This window comes from Bubalus kerabau, chromosome 1, assembly GCF_029407905.1.
Source record: "Bubalus kerabau isolate K-KA32 ecotype Philippines breed swamp buffalo chromosome 1, PCC_UOA_SB_1v2, whole genome shotgun sequence".
In the NCBI taxonomy this organism is placed as follows: Eukaryota; Metazoa; Chordata; class Mammalia; order Artiodactyla; family Bovidae; genus Bubalus; species Bubalus kerabau.
In genome coordinates this window covers 94,537,934-94,554,399 of record NC_073624.1, presented here as the reverse complement: position 1 = coordinate 94,554,399, position 16,466 = coordinate 94,537,934, and the positions used below count along the sequence as shown (strand labels likewise).

Sequence of the window (16,466 nt, the reverse complement as noted above, 5' to 3'; positions counted from 1 at the left end):
GGTTCCTAGGTCGGGAAGATCTGCTGGAGAAGGGACAGGCTACCCACTCCCGTATTCTTCGGCTTCAGCTGGTAAAGAATCCGCCTGCAATGCGGGAGACCTGGTTCCTTTCCTGGGTTGGTAAAATCTTCCTGGAGAAGGGAATGGCTACCCACTCCAGTATTCTGGCCTGGAGAATTCCATGGACTGAAGAGTCCATGGGGTCGCAAACAGTAGAACATGACTGAGCGACTTTCACTCACTCATGTGCTAAGCAGGAATTAAGCACTCCCACAAACAGTACCTCCAGGCTAAAAGACTGTAATATTGGGCCTGGAACACCATCCTGAACTCAGCAGCATTATGCAGACTTCTTTCACCAATGTCTCCTACTCTGGCCATAGCTGTTCTCCCAACTCTGGCCCCTTCTCTCAACCCTCCCCCATCACTTGGCCTCCTGCCTCAGACTTTCTCTTCTTAGGGATTTTCCAGCCTTTGGGGAGCTGCTGCCTTCAGTCTCTGGCTTGGAGCCTAAGGAGACTTTTTGCCCCCCAAATCCAGTAGAGATAAAATCCTTCAGGGGGATTCCTGGTCTAGGTGGGTTCCAGTGACCCAGAAGACATGACTCTGCCAGGAAGCAAAGCGCCCTGCAATGTTGTGGGAACCTGGCAGGTTCATGCAGCTTTCTGTTTCACCCAGTTTCACTTCCTGCTTCTCCTCTGGGCCTTGCACAATGCTGGGAGGCAGCCTGGGAAAGTGCTGCTCTGATGGTGGAAGGAACGCTCGAGAAGCTGACCAGGGAGGCTGTGCTGGGGCATTTCCAGCAGGAGGGGAGGAGGCTGTTTCCTTCACCTCCTGTAGAGAACTGAGGGTCCTTCTCCATGCCATCCCAGGGCCAAGGGATGCGAGACCAGGTCTTTCCAAGTTTGGGGCTGTCGTGTTCCCTAACCTGAGCCCCGCGCCTCACCCCCCAACCCTCAGGCCCTACCTCCAACCCAACTGCCCTCCAGCCCATCCACCCACTGAGGGCTCGGGTAACCTCCTCAGCACATGGACATACACCCTGGAACACCAAAAATTTGATATTTCCAAATGGTGAACTTTCCATGTGTTTCTCTACAGCCATCAGGTTCTTCCTAGACACATATACTCTGGGGTCTGGCCAAACATGTGGGACTAGGAAGGCCACACAGGGGCCCATGGGGGAAGAATTTGGGTGCTGGAGGCTTGTTGGTTAGAGCCAGATTTCTTCTGAGCCTTGGATGCCCTGCAGGAAGCTTCCTCGGACCCTCTCAGCCCTGGGGAGAGAAGATGAAGCCACAGAGCAGGTGAGTGGCTGATTCGCCTGCCAGACGACCCAGGGTTGTCTGAGCCCAAGGATGGCCAGAGGCATGGGTTAAGACAGGAACTGGAGCTTGCAGAATTAGACTAGGAAACATTTCAGATACTCTTGGCCTCAAATAAAGTTATTTTCAAATTTCCATCTTGCAAATTGCCAGGGGCTGGGGCATAAGAACTGATGAACAGAGTTCTGACACAGGCTGAAATTTCAAAGAACTTTAGAGCTTAAAAAACTTCTAAGGACATCAGGACAAAACCTTTCGATATAGAGATGAAGAAACAAAGGTCCTGGTACAGGGAGGGCCTCCTTTTTGTCGCATAGAGCAAGCACCTGGACCAGACTCTGGGTCTTCTGACTCCCAGATGGGCCTTTCCCCGGCCATGCTTGGCCCCAACATCCTCTCGTTTATTCTGGAAGTCCTGGGCCTTGCCCATCTGCCCTGCCACTTCTCCACTGGCCACACCCACAGCAAGACTCCTTGGGTTTCATGTCACAATAAGTCAGCTAGGAAGGGGTGGGGGAGGGGCCGAGGATCAGGCTCCACCTCTGCGGGGCGGAGGCTGCGGGGGCTGGCGGGGGTGGGTCATGTCTAGAAGACAGGGGCCCAAGGTGGCCTAGAGCTGAAATACAAACCCACAAAAAAAGCTGATGGGCCCTGGGTGTCTGGGGCTTGGGCCAGAGGCTGAAGCCTGGCAGGGCAGGGTGTCTGCTGAAGGCTGGACAGGGCTCTGGGCCACCCTGGCAGCTCCAGTGGGGCAGTGGGGTTGACGGAGGGCAGGGGGTAAAGTGCGGGTCCAGGCTCTGGGCCCAGGAGGGTTCCCTGGATTGACCACTGTGGCTCTGGGATCTCTTGCATCCTGTCCTGAGGGTGGTAGGGGGTGCGTCCAGGGCATGGCAGGTAGGGAGGGAGCCAGGCGGCAGAGAGCCTGCTGCCTGGAGCAGGCCAGACAGTGGGAGATCGGGTTTCAGCCCAGCTGTATTTTTGGCTGGATGGGCTGGGGGCCGAGTCGGACAGGCACAGCTGCCCATAGAGGGGCACCCCCCTCCCCAGTATACACACTCACAGAATGGCTACCCAGGCAGGCTGCCATCCACCAACCACCCTACAGACACTGCAGGCAGAGGGGAGTCAGGCTTCAACCCCATGGCTAGGGAATAACTTTGGGCTTCTGGAGACCATTGCTGAGTTTCTGTAGTGTCTTCTTGATCCGCAGCGCAGTGAGGCGGGCAGAGGGGTTGGGGTACCAGCACTCCCGCATCATCTGAGCCAGGCCTGAGAGGACCTGGGGGGAGGGAGAGTGAAGGAGAGGAGAGGAAGCAGAGACATGGGTCAGGGACCGTGGAAAGGAAGAGACAAGGAGGATGCCCAAGTGAACAGAAAAGTCGAGAAGAGGGAAACGAGAGTGTCGAAAAGGAGAGGAGAGACAGCAGTGGTGAAAGGGAGATAGTGGGAACAGGGCAAGGGTGAGAAAAGAAAGACAAAAATGGAAGAGGAAGGGAGTGGAGTGAGAAGGGGATAGAGAAAGGTAGGCAGGACGAAAAGAGAGATGTAACTCAGGCCGTCACGGACACCCTCCGGTGAGTACCCCCACCCTCGCTCCACCAAGACCCAAGAGAGGGGAGAGCTCAGGCTTTGGGGCTCTCACATCCCCCCTCTGAGGCCAGACCCCACTGCAGAAGGCAGGGGCTCCCAGCACCTCCACCAACCCTGGCCTGCTCCAGTAGACACTGGGAGATTGGGTGGTGGGTGCTGCCCTCAAAATGCCTGTGTCCAGGAAGCTCAGTGGTCGCAGAGTGAACCAGCCTCACCTCTGCCTTGGAACTCAAGCCAGTTCCTGGCAGAGACTGTATGTGTGTGTGCATAGGAGTGGCTTTTTGTGGCTCTGTAATGTTGTGCAGAAATGTACATGGGTCTGTGTATATATACATGTATACACATATCAGTGTTCAGTCATTCATTCCATAAACATTGCTTGAGTACCTAGTGTGTGCCAGGCACTGTGACAGGGAACAAGGAGAAAAGTGCCAAGAGAGACAAAAGGTCTTTTTCTTTGTCATCATGGGGCCAACAGTCTGGTATATATATGCATGTGTGTGTACTTGTGAGTGTGTGCATGCGTGTGTACCTGTGAGTGTGTGCACGTGCCTGTACCTATGAGTGTGTGCATGTGCGTGTACCTATGAGTGTGTGCATGTGTGTGCATGTGCATGTCCCTGTATGTACGTGTGTGTGTGCGTTTGTACAGAAGTGTGTATATGCCTGTATTTGCCTATATATACGTATGTGTGCATTCTATATAAAGTATGTGGAGTGCTTTGAGAAAAAAGAACAACAACAGTAACTTCACAGCAAAAAATAGCAGAGAACCTCTGTCTTTGCAGGCAAGGTGAAATGTTCTAAAAAAATCCCAGAATAACCAGAGGGTCTCTGGAGGTCCACAGGCAGGAATGTGGGAGGGAGTACCCAGAGAGGTCCCCTGGGATCTGTCCCCTAGAGCCTACCCAGGGGAAGCAGAGGCCAGACACGAGTTCCTCAGCCCAGAAACCCCAGTGCTGAGCCACCACCGCACACCCAGGGGCCTCACCGGGTCTGCAGCCAGCCGGTTGGGGATGGTGGGAGTCTGCTGGTCAACACACACCACCTTCTTCATGTCCTCAAAACTGGGGTCATTGGGCACCACATCATAGAAGGGTGGCCGGTAGTCCTCCACAATGCCTGGGGATGAAGGACAATGGGACAGTCACGTGGGACCGCAAACAGGTCCCATACCACCCAGAAGTGAGCCTTGCCCACACTCAGTCCCAGGGTCCAGGAAACCAGCTGCCTGCCCATGCTACCTCTGAGAGGGACACCACAATATCATAAATATATTTATAAACAATAATTACTGCCATTTATCTTACACTTACCAAATATGCCAGGCATTGTGCTATAAACACTTTACATGCATTATCCTGTTAGTCTTCACAGCAACCCGACCACCCATTTTACAGATGAAGAAACTGATGCTCAGAGAAGTTAAGCCCAAGGTTACACAGCTTGTAATGGCAGAGTCGAGACTTAAACACATTGCATTCATAGGACAGGCCTTGTTCCAGTCTTTCCACAGCTGCCTCTAACCCAGGGTCTGGGTACTGCTTCCAGGCCCCAACTATCAGAGATGCCCCCAAATATCTAATGTTTACCAAGCAATTACTATGTGGCAGGCGCTGTCCTAACCGCATGGCATTAGATCCTCACAAAACAACCCTATCAGATGAGGAAGACTATTAGCTCCACTTTATAAGCAATGAAGGGGCTCCCAAGTCACGCTCGTGGTAAAGAACACATCTGCCAATGCAGGAGACATTAAGAGACTTGGGTTCGATCCCTGGGTCAGGATGATCTCCTGGAGAAGGGCACAGCAACCCACTCCAGTATTCTTGCCTGGAGAATCCCATGGACAGAGGAGCCTGGCAGGCTACAGTCCATGGAGTTGCAAAGAGTCGGACAGGACTGAAGCAACTCAGCACACACACACACAATGAAGTTCAGGCCAGAGAGGTTAAGAAGCTTGTCTAAAATCACACAGATAGTAAGTGACAGAGCTAGGAGTTAAGCCCTGGAAGTCTTACCAAAGCCCATGCTCTTGACCTCCAAGCTACACTTAAGGGAGGGAGGCAGACTGCTGGGTGAGGATGTAGAATAAGGAGAAGGGGAAGAAAACACATCTTCTAAGGGAAGGAGATTTACCCAGGTCCAGATCACATCCACCCACTCTCAGGGGTGGCACAGGCCTCTGCAGCACCCCCTCCCCTCATCATCCCAAGAGTGCCATCCTGAGCAGGATCTTTCTGAAAATGATGCTGGTGGAGTGGCAGTCACTGGGGCAGAAGAGGCCAGACCCCAGAAAAGCACCTTAGGCCCCACCCTTCTTCCAGCCCAAGGCTGGGGGCTGCAGCCACACAGAACAGCCACAGCCTTGGGAGAGCCCGAGCCAGCTGTGCTCCCCGTGGCGGGCGTCCAGGCCGGCCCCTGTGCTGCTTGAGCCCTAATCAGCGCTGCGCAGAGGCCTGAGCGTGTCTAATGGGCCTTTAATCAGCGCCGGGGCTGACACCAGATTACAGTGTTTATAATGCGCCGCGAATCTGTGTGGAGCTGACAGAGCTCCCCTCCTCCCCAGGAGTCTGCAATCAGCCTCCTCTTCAGCCCAGGCTGCTCCAGCCTTCCTTTCCTGCCTGTGGCTGGCTCCAAGGGGCCTCGGTTGCTTCCAGGTGCCCCCTTTACCAGCCCCAACCTCTGGAGTTTGTGTGTGAAGCTGAGCCCAGCAAGAGGGTGGTCCCCAACCTATCAAGACTCCTGGCAGTCCCTCTCCGTGGACAGCCTCCACAAAGACTGACCAGCCTCCCTTCCTGGTCCCATCCACCCCAGGACTGGGAGGGCACCAGCCACAGGGCAGGCCCTCTATATGGGACCATGAAGAATGAGGTCCCTGTGCCTGCTCCCCTCCAAATTTCAGTTCTCTGTAGCACCCATGGTAATAATGAGGCAGCAGGGACTTCCTTGGTGGTCCAATGGTTAAGACTCCACTCCCAGGGCAGGGGGCACTGGTTTGATCTCTGGTCAGAGAACTAAAATACTGCATGCCGCACAGTGCAGCCAATAATAATAATAATAGTAAGGCATCAATAAGCAGGAAGTGCAGGCACTATTACATCCCGCATTTCTGTGGAAACAAGAACCAAGGGGTGGAAGTAGCACAGTAATAAAGAGCACTGGTCCCAAGAGTCAAATTGCCTGGTTTCAGACCCCCGTGCTGCCTCTAGCCAGTTGTAATTCTGTGCCTCAGTCCCCTCATCTGTAAAATGGGGGTGTTGCTGTGTCAAGTATTCATCATTACAACAACAATTGCCACCAATATTTACTGAACTCCACAACAGTTCCAGATACTGCCCTGATTACCTTATTTGGATTATCTCAACAACTGGAAATTATTTTTCTTCTCATTTTACAAATGAGGAAACTGAGGCACAGAAAAGTAAAGTACTTTGCACATGGCAAAAATCAGGAACTGAGTCTGATTTCCCACCCTTGCTCTTAACCACTAAAGCATACCACCTCCCTGCCAACACAGGACAATTCAATAAGATAATACATGTATACAGCATGGCATCTGGCACGTACTGAAACTCAATAAACGTTAGTTGCTATTAATACTTCTGTTATTATCAATTACCCAAGATTTCACAGCCAGAATCAGACTCAGATGAACCTGAAAAGGTCACTCAGCTGAACCAGCTGGTGAGTGACAGTAAAGGGAATTTGGAAGGTCTGACCACAAGCCCCTCAGGCCACGGGCACCAGCTGGTGGCAGGAAGCCCCGTCTCCCACCTGTCTGCCTGGGTATCCACCTGCCCTGTTCCCCTGCTCCACCCTGTGCAGTGGGGTGCCAGAGGCTCACCATTGACAATGGTCCGGCGGGTGATCTCCCACAGCACCAGGCCAAAGGCCCAAATGTCCGTCCACTTGTAGGATTCGAAGCAGTCGGTTCGGATCTGCTCTTCCAGCACCTCAGGGGCCATGTACCGCTTGGTGCCCACTCGCGGGTTGTTGCCAATGTCCAGGTAATCGCTACCCTGGGAGTGCATCACAGCCAGGCCTGTGGGCACCGGGCCTGTCACTGCTGCTGCTCACCCAGGCCCACAGATAGGGCGGCCCTGGGGAGGCTGGAATCCCGGCGTGAGGTGAGAGGGCGACAGACGGCAGGACACAGAGGGGCTGGCAACTGGAGCCCGCCCTGAGCTAGGCTGGGAGCCAGCAGCCACGGGAGAATAACTGTCCCTGTCATATTTGGCCTGCGTGGTGCTCTCTAGGCGTAGGAATCCGGTGAGATGTGAGTAGGCCAGGCAGGCATATATTTCAGAACTGAACCCCAACGCACGGTGACAGCGAGCGCTGTGGTCAGCAAAGCCGGGATGAGAACCCAGGTTGCTGGCTCCCTGCCCCTTTCTCCCCACACCTGGAGCCTGGCTGAAGTGGTGGAAGGAGTCTGGGCTTGAAAATAGTGTTCAGGCCGCTGGTGGGGTGTGGGGTTCTTGTGGAGGTGAGACGAGAACACACACACACACGTCTGTAAGTTTTAAAGTGCCAATCAGTGTACACACACACACACACACACACACACACACAGGTGAGATGAGAACATACACACGTCTGTAAGTTTTAAAGCGCCAGTGTGTATACACACCTCACCACTCCTCCACACACACCCACACACACCCCTGTGAGTTTTAACGCGCCAATCAGGGCACTGAAGCCAGGCATCCAAACAGGCGAAGGCAGAACCGCGTGGAGAGGAAGGGCGCACTGAGTCCACCCCCTGCCAAGGGCCCGCCCCTCCGCGCTCACCCAGGTCGGCGATGCAGCACTGCAGGTTGCTCTTGACCAGCACGTTGCGGCTCTTGAGGTCGCGGTGGGCGATGGCCGGTTTGCCCTGCGTGCCGAAGATCTCCACGTGCAGGTGCGCCAGGCCGCAGGCCGCGGACACAGCTAGCTTCAGGGCCAGCTGAGGCTCCAGTGTCTGCCTCTGCAGAAAGTCGTAGAGCGAGCCGTGCTCGTGGTAGTGCGTGATGAGCCACAGCTGCGTGCTCGAGTTGCGGGAAGTCATGTCCGAGGCGATAAAGCCTGTGGGCGGAGGATCAGGTGGCTCACCGCGGGGCTAGGGATGAAGGAGGCTGGACCAGTCAGGGTCGGGGCTGGGGAGACAGGCTGGAGAGGTCAGGGCAAAGCTGGGAATGGGGTGGAGGCTGGTCTGGCTTAGGGCAGAGAGGAAGCTGGAGTCAGAAGCTTGGGCCTAGCGCTGCTGGGAGCCCTTCAAGGTTAGGTCAGTGTTCAGAGGCGGGGTCGTGGGGCAGGGCGATGAGAACCCCGGGTCTGGCCCAGCGCGCCCCGCTCCATCCCCGCTTGCCTAGGATGTTGTCGTGTCTGAGCAGCACTGTGTTGTAGATCTCAGTCTCCCGGAACCAGGACTGTTCGTCTCTGGAGGAGAAGATCTTGACGGCTACGCTCTCACCATGCCACAGGCCCCGCCACACCTCACCATAGCGGCCCTTTCCTGATCCAGCAACCAGGGAGGAGGGAGGGGGGATCACATACTGGACACACAGAGCCTTTGGGCACAGTCACCCTCAGAAGAGGCCCCCCTCACAATGCTGCCCTGGCTCCGACTACAGAACCTCTGAAAATTCTGTTTAACTGAATTCAGACCCACACACCTCTGGCAGGCCACCTCCATTTGCCTCTTGCTCCACTCCAGCTCCTGTCCAAGGAGCAGGCACTGCCCCATCTCCAACCCCCTCCCTGACTGGCAGAATTCCTGTTCTGACCCAGGCCTGGCCCCACCTGTGACTCCCTCACCCCTCCAAGCTCACTGGGAGCGCTTGGTCCCCATCCCCTTAGCTCACCCACTGCTCACCCACACACTCCACCAGGGCGACCTGTCGAGCCACTGTCCTCTGCACCAGGAACGGGAGCCCTGAGCCGCTGCCCGTGGTACAGTCACTGTCCAGGAGGTCCTGGGAGTACCGAGAGGCTGCTGAGGGGCAGCCCCCACCCACCAAACCCATTTCTCCCTCCTCAACCTGGGCCCCACTGCCTCATCTCGCCACACTTCTCACTCACAAACCCCTCCCGCCCAGTGCCCAGCCAAATCTCTGAGTGCCCGCCACGTGCCTTTCTCAGCCACCTGCCACTCTGTGCCCCTCTGACTCTGTGGCTCCTGTCTACCCCCCACCACCCCGTGTCCCAGGCTCCCCCAGGCCCGCACCCCCAACATGCTGTCCCCCTGCTCAGATGGCTTCAGGATGAGGCTGGACTCGCCCAGCTCACTGTTCGCGCCCCGCTGCTTCTCCTTCCTCCACCGGACATGCCACAGGCCCAGGGCACCCAGGGCCACAAGCAGTAGAAAGGCCAGCACGGGGCCCAGGATCAAAGGCAGCTGGCCATCTCCTTGAGGCTGCTCCGGAGGAGTCTGGGTGGCTGGCGGAAGAGGGATACTGAGGCCCAGCTTCCACCAGGCCGGATGCCCCTCACCTTGCCGCTCTGCCAGTCAGACCCCGGGGCCCTGCCTCCCCCACCCTCCAGACCAGAGCATGAGAGGCAAGCAGGGCAGGGAGGGCAGAGTCGGAGAAGCCGGGGAGGGGTTTCCGGGGCAGCCGGACGTACCTTCTAGCGCCAGGGACACGTTGTGGTTGCACAGGGGGCTGTAGCAGCAGTAGTGGTTGACGAACTCCGTGGGGCGCGCCCTACAGACCTCTGGGTGCATGTTCCCGCAGCCCCGGTATTCCCGGAGGTGTCCATCCTCCCACACCAGCACGACTGTACACCAGGACCCCTGGCAGGTAGGCCCCTTGCAGTGTGGGTTCTCACACGTGCAGGTCACCAGCGGGCCCCGAGAGGGTTTCAAGGGGTCACCTGAGGGGTACACTGGAAGCTCAGCCACTCTGGGCCCAGCTCTCCAAGAGGAGCCTAACCCCTAAGTCTGCCCGACCGCCCCTCCCTTCTGAGCTCTCAAACCAGCCCTTTGAGGTCCCAGTCCTTTAGTTCCATCCTCAGCCTTCCCTCCAGTGACTTATCTCCACCAGAGGCAGCTGCCACCGTGAGAACCAGGCTTCTCTCCCTTCCCTGATCCTTGGACCTCCCCTCCCAGTTCCAGGCCCAGCAGGCCCCCCAGCCCCAGTGCTGAGAGCTCTCCCAGGTCTCCTCTGCCAACAGCCCCACTGTCTGAATCCCCATACACATGTTCCCACCCTGGAGTCTGAAAGAGCTCCAGCCTGTTGGTTTGGATCAAGAGGCTAGTACAGGAGGGTTGGTGTAGCTGAGAGTTCAGTCTCACTGAGCCCTGTCTCCCCAGTCCCTCTCCTCCCTGCTCCTCAGAGTCAGTCCAACAAGAGCTGAGCCCAGACAACCCTTTCTTTACCCCCTCAGGCCCCTGTTCCCTACCTGCTTCCCCAGTACTCACCCTGGGTCAGGCCCAAGGCTATCAGTAGCATCAGAAGCCTTCTCCTGGGAAGGTTCAAGGTCATGATCCCTGGAGAGGAGAAGGGGTGCAATAACATCTATGAAATGTGATTCCCCTCAGTGTTTTCAGCCACTGACTGTGGGTCCCTCCCACCCAGAGGAAATTGCTGGGAGTTTTTTTTTTTGTAGGGGGGGAGGCAGGGAGGCCTCCTCCCTGCGTCTGGCTTTGGGGCGGGGCCTGCAGGGGAAGTCCTGGTTCACTTCCCCATGGAAACCATCCTGTTAGGGGTAAAGGGTGGGGAGCCATGTTTAAGTGACTGAGAGCTTGGGGGACTCTCAGCTGTCCTGCCGCTGAGTGCAGACTGGAGGGCGCAGAGGGCATGGGGCTAGGGTAGAAGGAGCATCTCTTCAGCAGTCCCCCACCCCTGTCTGTCCCTGTCCCTTGCCCACCCCTTCCCAGCCTCCACCCCTGCCCACCCCTTTCCCAGTGGCCCCCCCCACTCAGGCCTGGCTGCCTCAAACATAAACAGGCTCCTGTCTTCACTTCCTGCCATTCAGGGTCCCGCCAAGCTGGGAACAGGAATCAAGATTGTTTAGATTGGGGTCTGGATAGAACAGGCAGGAGTCACGCACAGCAGGGAGCTCAGGACATGGTCTCAGGGCAGGCTGGAGTCGGTACAGGGTCTGCAGGAGCCACCTGGGGCTGCGACACCCCCGTGACGGAATCCTCGTACACCCTGTGAATCACAGAGCCCAGTTCCTTATTTCAGAGAAGATGGGGATCCAGGCTCAGCCAGGAGAGGAGGCTTGTCCAAGGTCAAATGGGGTTCAGTGGCAGTGCTAGGAGTACAGGTGTCCAGACTCCCAGTCCAGTGCTGCTTCTACTCCATATCCCAATCTGGGGTGACAGCCCATGTCTGAGCTTGTGGGGTTCTATCAGCCATACCAAGCCTGGACAGTGCCAGGACGCACTGTCTCTAAGGAACCTCCCTGCACCCTCATTAGACTATAAGATGTCCTCTCTGAGCCACTCCCCTTCTCTCTGTCCTTGAGGTCCTGGGAAAGAGTGGGGGTAGGGCCAGTGATGTGGAAGGGAAGTGAAACATACTTAGACATTGAATGTTTGACCTTCTGTGGTTGGTTAAGATTGACTTTTTCCAAAAGTTTGGTGGGGATTATTAGGGGAGTAATTCTGGTCTATGATAGTCCCATCTCAAGTCCCAGACTAGCTAGTGCTTCAGAAGTGACCCCCATCTTCATCTCTCAAAGGCTTAGAATGGAAAGATTAGGGCTGAGGCTGCAGAAAGAAGGACTGAGGTCAGACAGCAAGAAGAACTTTCTGAATGGTGGAGAGTAGCAGGTGTGTGCCTGGGGACAGAATGCCCAGGTAGGGGCAGCAGACATGAGGGAAGAGAACTGTCTTCTGGCGTAACATGGTAAGGCTGGAAGGCTGGGCATAGGGCCATATAGGCTGCAGAAGGCCCCTAGTCTAAGAATGATGCCAAATGAAGATCCATGATGCTGAGACTCTGAGGGCGGGATGACTGGGGCGTGGGGGGTGCTTCATGGGCCTTGCTGGCTGGTGGCAGCTCTGGTCTTCCTGCCTGGGCTTCCTCTGCCCCAGAGGCCCAGGGCTGGGGGAGGAAACGGAGCCCTGGTCTGCTGCAGCTGTGTCCCCAGCCTCTGCCTGACCTCCTGTCTCATGCCCCTCCCGCAATACAGTGGGGACTCTGGCAAGCACTCTGCAGTGGGACTGGTGGCCGGAGAAGGAACCCCAGACAAACTGGCTTTGCCCACTGGATGGGAATCCATCCTTGGCAGTCTTTGCTCAGAAAGCAGCTAAAGGAGAGGGGATGAAGCAAGAAGGAAAACGTGGCTAACAATAAGGATGATAGCCGGCATCCTTCTAGAATCCTCTCCCCATGCTTTCCCTTCTCTGTGCTCTGGTGCAGCCTCTCACTACACTATTAAGCAGCAGAATCATCTCAAGTGCTTCATTAGAAATGCACTCTCTTTGGTCTCACTCCTGCTCCAGATTCTGGTTCAGTCCATTGGGACCAGTAAGAAACATGCATTTTAAAAAATTTCCCCAGGGAATTCAGATCAGTTTGTGTGGGTACCACACTTTGAACTGGGTCCTATTCAACTCCATGCTGGAGTGGAGTACAGAGGGCAGGGATTCTAATTCCCATTCAGGGACCTCTCCCCAACCTGCTTCTACTGGAGAAGGGACAGAAAAGGCTAAACACTGGAGCCAAGGACTTGGAGATGCTGCAGAGAGAGGGTGGGGTATGGGCTTTGTTCAGGCCATCTCCAGCCTCTGGGGCCCAAGAACAGTGCAGGGAAGGCTTGGCAGCATTTGCAGAATCTACCTCTGGTCTAAAACTGGGAATGCAGTGAAGGAAAGCTGTGACTGTCCAATTTTTCACTGGGATCAGAGTAAGATTCAGTACAGGAGGATGCTGAGTCCAGATCAGTCCCAACTCAGAGATGACCCGGCATAATGCGCCCTGACACCTGACTCCAGCACAGACAGACTCCTGGGGACTGGTGGATTCCTTTCCCACCTAACGAAACTGCTTGAATGATCTCCTGCTGACAGAAGCATCACAGTTTTTAGCCAGAAATCACAAATGCTAGACTAATTTCAAACATTAACTTAACCACTGTGAAATTCTTAGTAATGAGTTAGCCTTCTCTGAGTACTGCTTATGTGCCAAGTACTGAACTTTGATGGATGATCTCATTTAATCCTCACGACAATCTAATAGGGAAACGGAAGCTGGGGGATGTTAGGTTTCTTGCCCAGAATCACCATGTGCGTCTTGATCGACTTAAATTGCTGGTAATACAGCCTCACTTGGTCATTTAATTTCTGCAGGTGTTTGGTGTTAGATAGGTCCCTCAAAGGAGGAAAAAGAGCCAGTGGGGGTTGCATCAACAGACTGCAGATGTCACCGCCTGGCACCCAATATGCATTTGTCTAGAAATCATCTATGTGCTACAGCCTTAGTCTTAGATGGGGAGAACCAGAGTAGGGGTGTGCTCAGAAAGTGGAGGTCAGTTTCCTTCTCCCCAGCACACCCGGGGGATTGATTTAATGAGCTCCCATGAGTAGCAGTTTCTCAGCACAGCAGTACTTTCCTGGGGCTGCAAGTGCCTTGCTCTGTGTACATCAACAGGTCTTACCCACACAGCAGAGGACCAGACTGAACTGCTCATGCTGGGTGGCCCCTTACCATCACAAAGTACTTTCCTCTGCATCACTTCATTAACCCTTCACAGTACTGGACTGGGATGTAGCATCAAGTAGGGAGTTTAGGATCTCAGACGGAATGCAAAGGCAGCACAGTGTAGCACAGGGGTCGGGTTGTCGTCTCTGGATCATATAGACCCAGGTTCAAATCCTGCTTCTACCACTTAGGGCTATAAGAGTTAGGGCAAGTTCCTTAACCTTTCCGAAGCTTCGGATCCCCTATAAAATATGAGAATAATAACAGTGCTCATTTCAAGACTTTCCTGGTGGTCCAGTGGCTAAGGGTCTGCCTTGCAATGGAGGGGACACAGATTCAATCCCTGGTCCGGGAACTAAGATCCCACATGCCTCTGAACAACTAAGTCCACTCACCACAACTACTGAGCCCACGGGCTCTAGAGCCCACCACAACGAGTTCACGTGCCTCAATGAAAAGATCCCATGTGCCACAATTAAGACCCAACATAGGCAAATAAATAATAAAAAAAAATTATAATAGTGCTCATTTCATAGGTATAAGTGTACTAAGTGGTACACCATAAGCACCTAACAAAAGTTACTCAAAACCCAACCATCCATGGAGCTTTGGACAAATGACTCACATCTGAATCTCTTTCGTCTTCTATAGGATGGACATAATAACACCTCTTGTCCTAGGTTGCGGCCAGGATTACTTGACAAAAATGTATTATACCTAAGTGTCCACATAGAAGTACTCAATAAATAGAGGCTGTTTTTAACCACCTGATGGGATGAAAGGACAAATAAACAGTCAGGGGCCAGGGATGTCAGACAGACGCTGACTTAGCCAGAAGCTGCCCATAGAGGGTGAGAGCTATTGTCTACTATCTCCCTGTGCTTAGAAAAGAAAAGAGAGGGTGGGTGACCAGTTCAGAGATGGTCATAACAGCACTGATCTCCAGGGCAGACTGAGAATCTGGGGTCCCAGACTGGAGGAAGAGTGGGGTCACCTTTGACCTGGATCCTGAAAGAAGTCCATGGCATGGGGGCTATGTGACCATACAGGGTTGGAGGTGAGGTTTGGGGGAAGGGGCCAGAGTGTCAGATTCCTGTAGCAAGACCTGCAAGGGCTGCTCTGGGAAAGATGGGCTTCAAGGAGAGGCTCAACAGCGCTGGAAGTGGACACCCACCCCCAGGTCAAGCCAGGAGCCTGGAAGGACATGTGACCCCCTTCTCCTTAAGTGAAGCAGGGTGGGTATCCTTCTGCCCATTTTATGGATGAGGATAGGAAACCAGCGAAGCTAAGTGGCCCCAGGAACAAAGTTTTCTGAATCCCAGTTCAGGTTCGATCCAAACCTCTGCAGTCTTAGGTGGGGTGATGGGCAGATGTTCACGGAGGGCGAGGGGCAGCTTGCCCTACAAGGAGCTGGGACTGACCCTACGGCCACCTCTCTGAGGGTCTCTCTGGGATCTGCCGTGGCAAAGGGCCCATTGGGGTAGGAGTCAGCTGCCCCCCTCACCGGACTTCGACTCACCTCTGGGCCTGCCTTGCGGTCGGCGGGGCGCGGACGTGCAGCAGGCGGCCTCCTCCCCTCCCCGGCGGCGGCCGCGGTCACACGACGGGCGCTGGACAGCGGGCCGGGGTCCGAGGTCCGGGCGCGGCCCCAGGCGGGGCTGGGGCCGGGGAGGGGCTCGCTCCGCGCGGCTGGCGCAGCGGCCTCCGGGGACTGGGAAAGGGGCCGGAGCAAAAATGTTTCTTATTCCAGCGTCTTCCTGCCTGGCCCGGCTCCACCACTCCCTCCTAATAAACCGTTTCCTATTGCCCAGCTAGCCGACGGCCGCCCGCTCGCCCCTATCCAGGGCTCAGGGCCGGACCCTCCCTTGCGCGCAGCAGCAGACCCCCTAGGGCGGCCTCCCCCTCGGCTGCCCCTGCCCCGGGATCAAGGCCGCGCCCCCGCCTCCAGCCTCCCACATCCGCCTCCCCGAGGGGGCGGGCCTTGGCCTTGGGCTGCAGGGGGTCTCGTGGGGTCCAGGCCCAGAGCCATCTGGGCCACAGCCGGGATGCGAGGCACCCTCCGTCGACCGGCCGGGGGAGGGGTGGAGGTGGAGGCTCCTCTCCCACCCGGAGCCTCTGAGGGATGCCGAGGAACCCCTGACGAGAAGCGGGCACCGAGGGAAGGACATGCGGGGTGGGCAGATGGAGAGAAGTTACCTGTCTTCCCACCCACAACTCCGGATTCTCGGCCTGCCTACGAGGCTCAGCAGCAAGGGCAGACTTTGGGGCTAGCAGCCTGAAATATTTTGGCTCCGCCCTCTGCCCCCCTCCCTCTGAGATTCCCTACATCGTCCAACTCCTTCAGCCTCCTCCCGGGGGCCCCTTCACCCCCTCTTGTTCTCTCCCCTCTTCCGCAGCCTCTATCTGCGCAGGGCTCAGCGCAGGGCAAACAGGCCCAGAAGCAGCAGCTGTGGGTCAGTGGTGACGGGTCTGAGTCCTTTTGGCAGCGCAGCTCAGTGACAGGGCCGCCTCTTCCCACCACGGGCGGCCAGAATGGAGTGAGAGGCCTTGGACTGCCCCCTTCGAGGCTGGCCCTTCACCCCACCAAATGGACCCCTAGATGTAGGGAGCCCCAGCTCCCTGGGGACATTGCTGGGACAAGGTGGAAAAGATGCGTTCGGGAGGGGAGTAGAATGGCTTCTCCCAGAGAGAGAAGCAAACCCTTCCTCCTAACGGCCTTCCCAGGGATCAGAGCAGTGACACTGTTGTCTTGCTTTGCTCCAACCACTGTGAGCAGCTTGAAGGCAGCACTCCACTTTATCCCTGTGCTATGCTTAGTTGCTCAGTCATGTCTGATTCTTTGCCACCCCCTAGACTGCAGCCCACCAGCCTCCTCTGTCCATGGGGATTCTCCAGGCAAAGAATAATGGAGTGG

General features: G+C 55.7%; 1 protein-coding gene across 2 annotated transcripts; it reads right to left on the bottom strand.

Annotated features, from left to right (window-relative positions):
* Nucleotides 1-384: 384 nt before the first annotated feature.
* ACVRL1 (activin A receptor like type 1) lies at nt 385-15,839 on the bottom strand. Of its 2 annotated transcripts, XM_055583782.1 has the most exons (11): nt 15,749-15,839; nt 15,072-15,263; nt 10,321-10,389; nt 9,525-9,773; nt 9,127-9,338; nt 8,776-8,875; nt 8,269-8,415; nt 7,710-7,985; nt 6,763-6,960; nt 3,907-4,037; nt 385-2,604 (listed from the first exon to the last, which is right to left on the bottom strand). In XM_055583782.1, the coding sequence occupies exons 3-11, from the start codon at nt 10,382-10,384 to the stop codon at nt 2,470-2,472; spliced, it is 1,512 nt and encodes a 503-aa protein (XP_055439757.1). In that variant the 5' UTR covers nt 10,385-10,389; nt 15,072-15,263; nt 15,749-15,839; the 3' UTR covers nt 385-2,469. The 2 variants fall into 2 exon arrangements, with proteins under 2 accessions (XP_055439757.1, XP_055439749.1); XM_055583774.1 differs by lacking the exon at nt 15,749-15,839 and having other exon boundaries at nt 15,072-15,432.
* Between the last annotated feature and the right edge of the window lie 627 nt (nt 15,840-16,466).

Excerpts from the sequence above, each read along its gene's own strand:
- ACVRL1 (XM_055583782.1), bottom strand. The coding sequence starts at position 10,384 with ATGACCTTGAACCTTCCCAGGAGAAGGCTTCTGATGCTACTGATAGCC. Across the intron at positions 9,339-9,524 it reads CGTGTCCCTGGCGCTAGAAG|CCACCCAGACTCCTCCGGAG; the intron begins GTACGTCCGGCT and ends CTCTTCCGCCAG. Across the intron at positions 6,961-7,709 it reads GTGCTGCATCGCCGACCTGG|GCCTGGCTGTGATGCACTCC; the intron begins GTGAGCGCGGAG and ends CGGTGCCCACAG.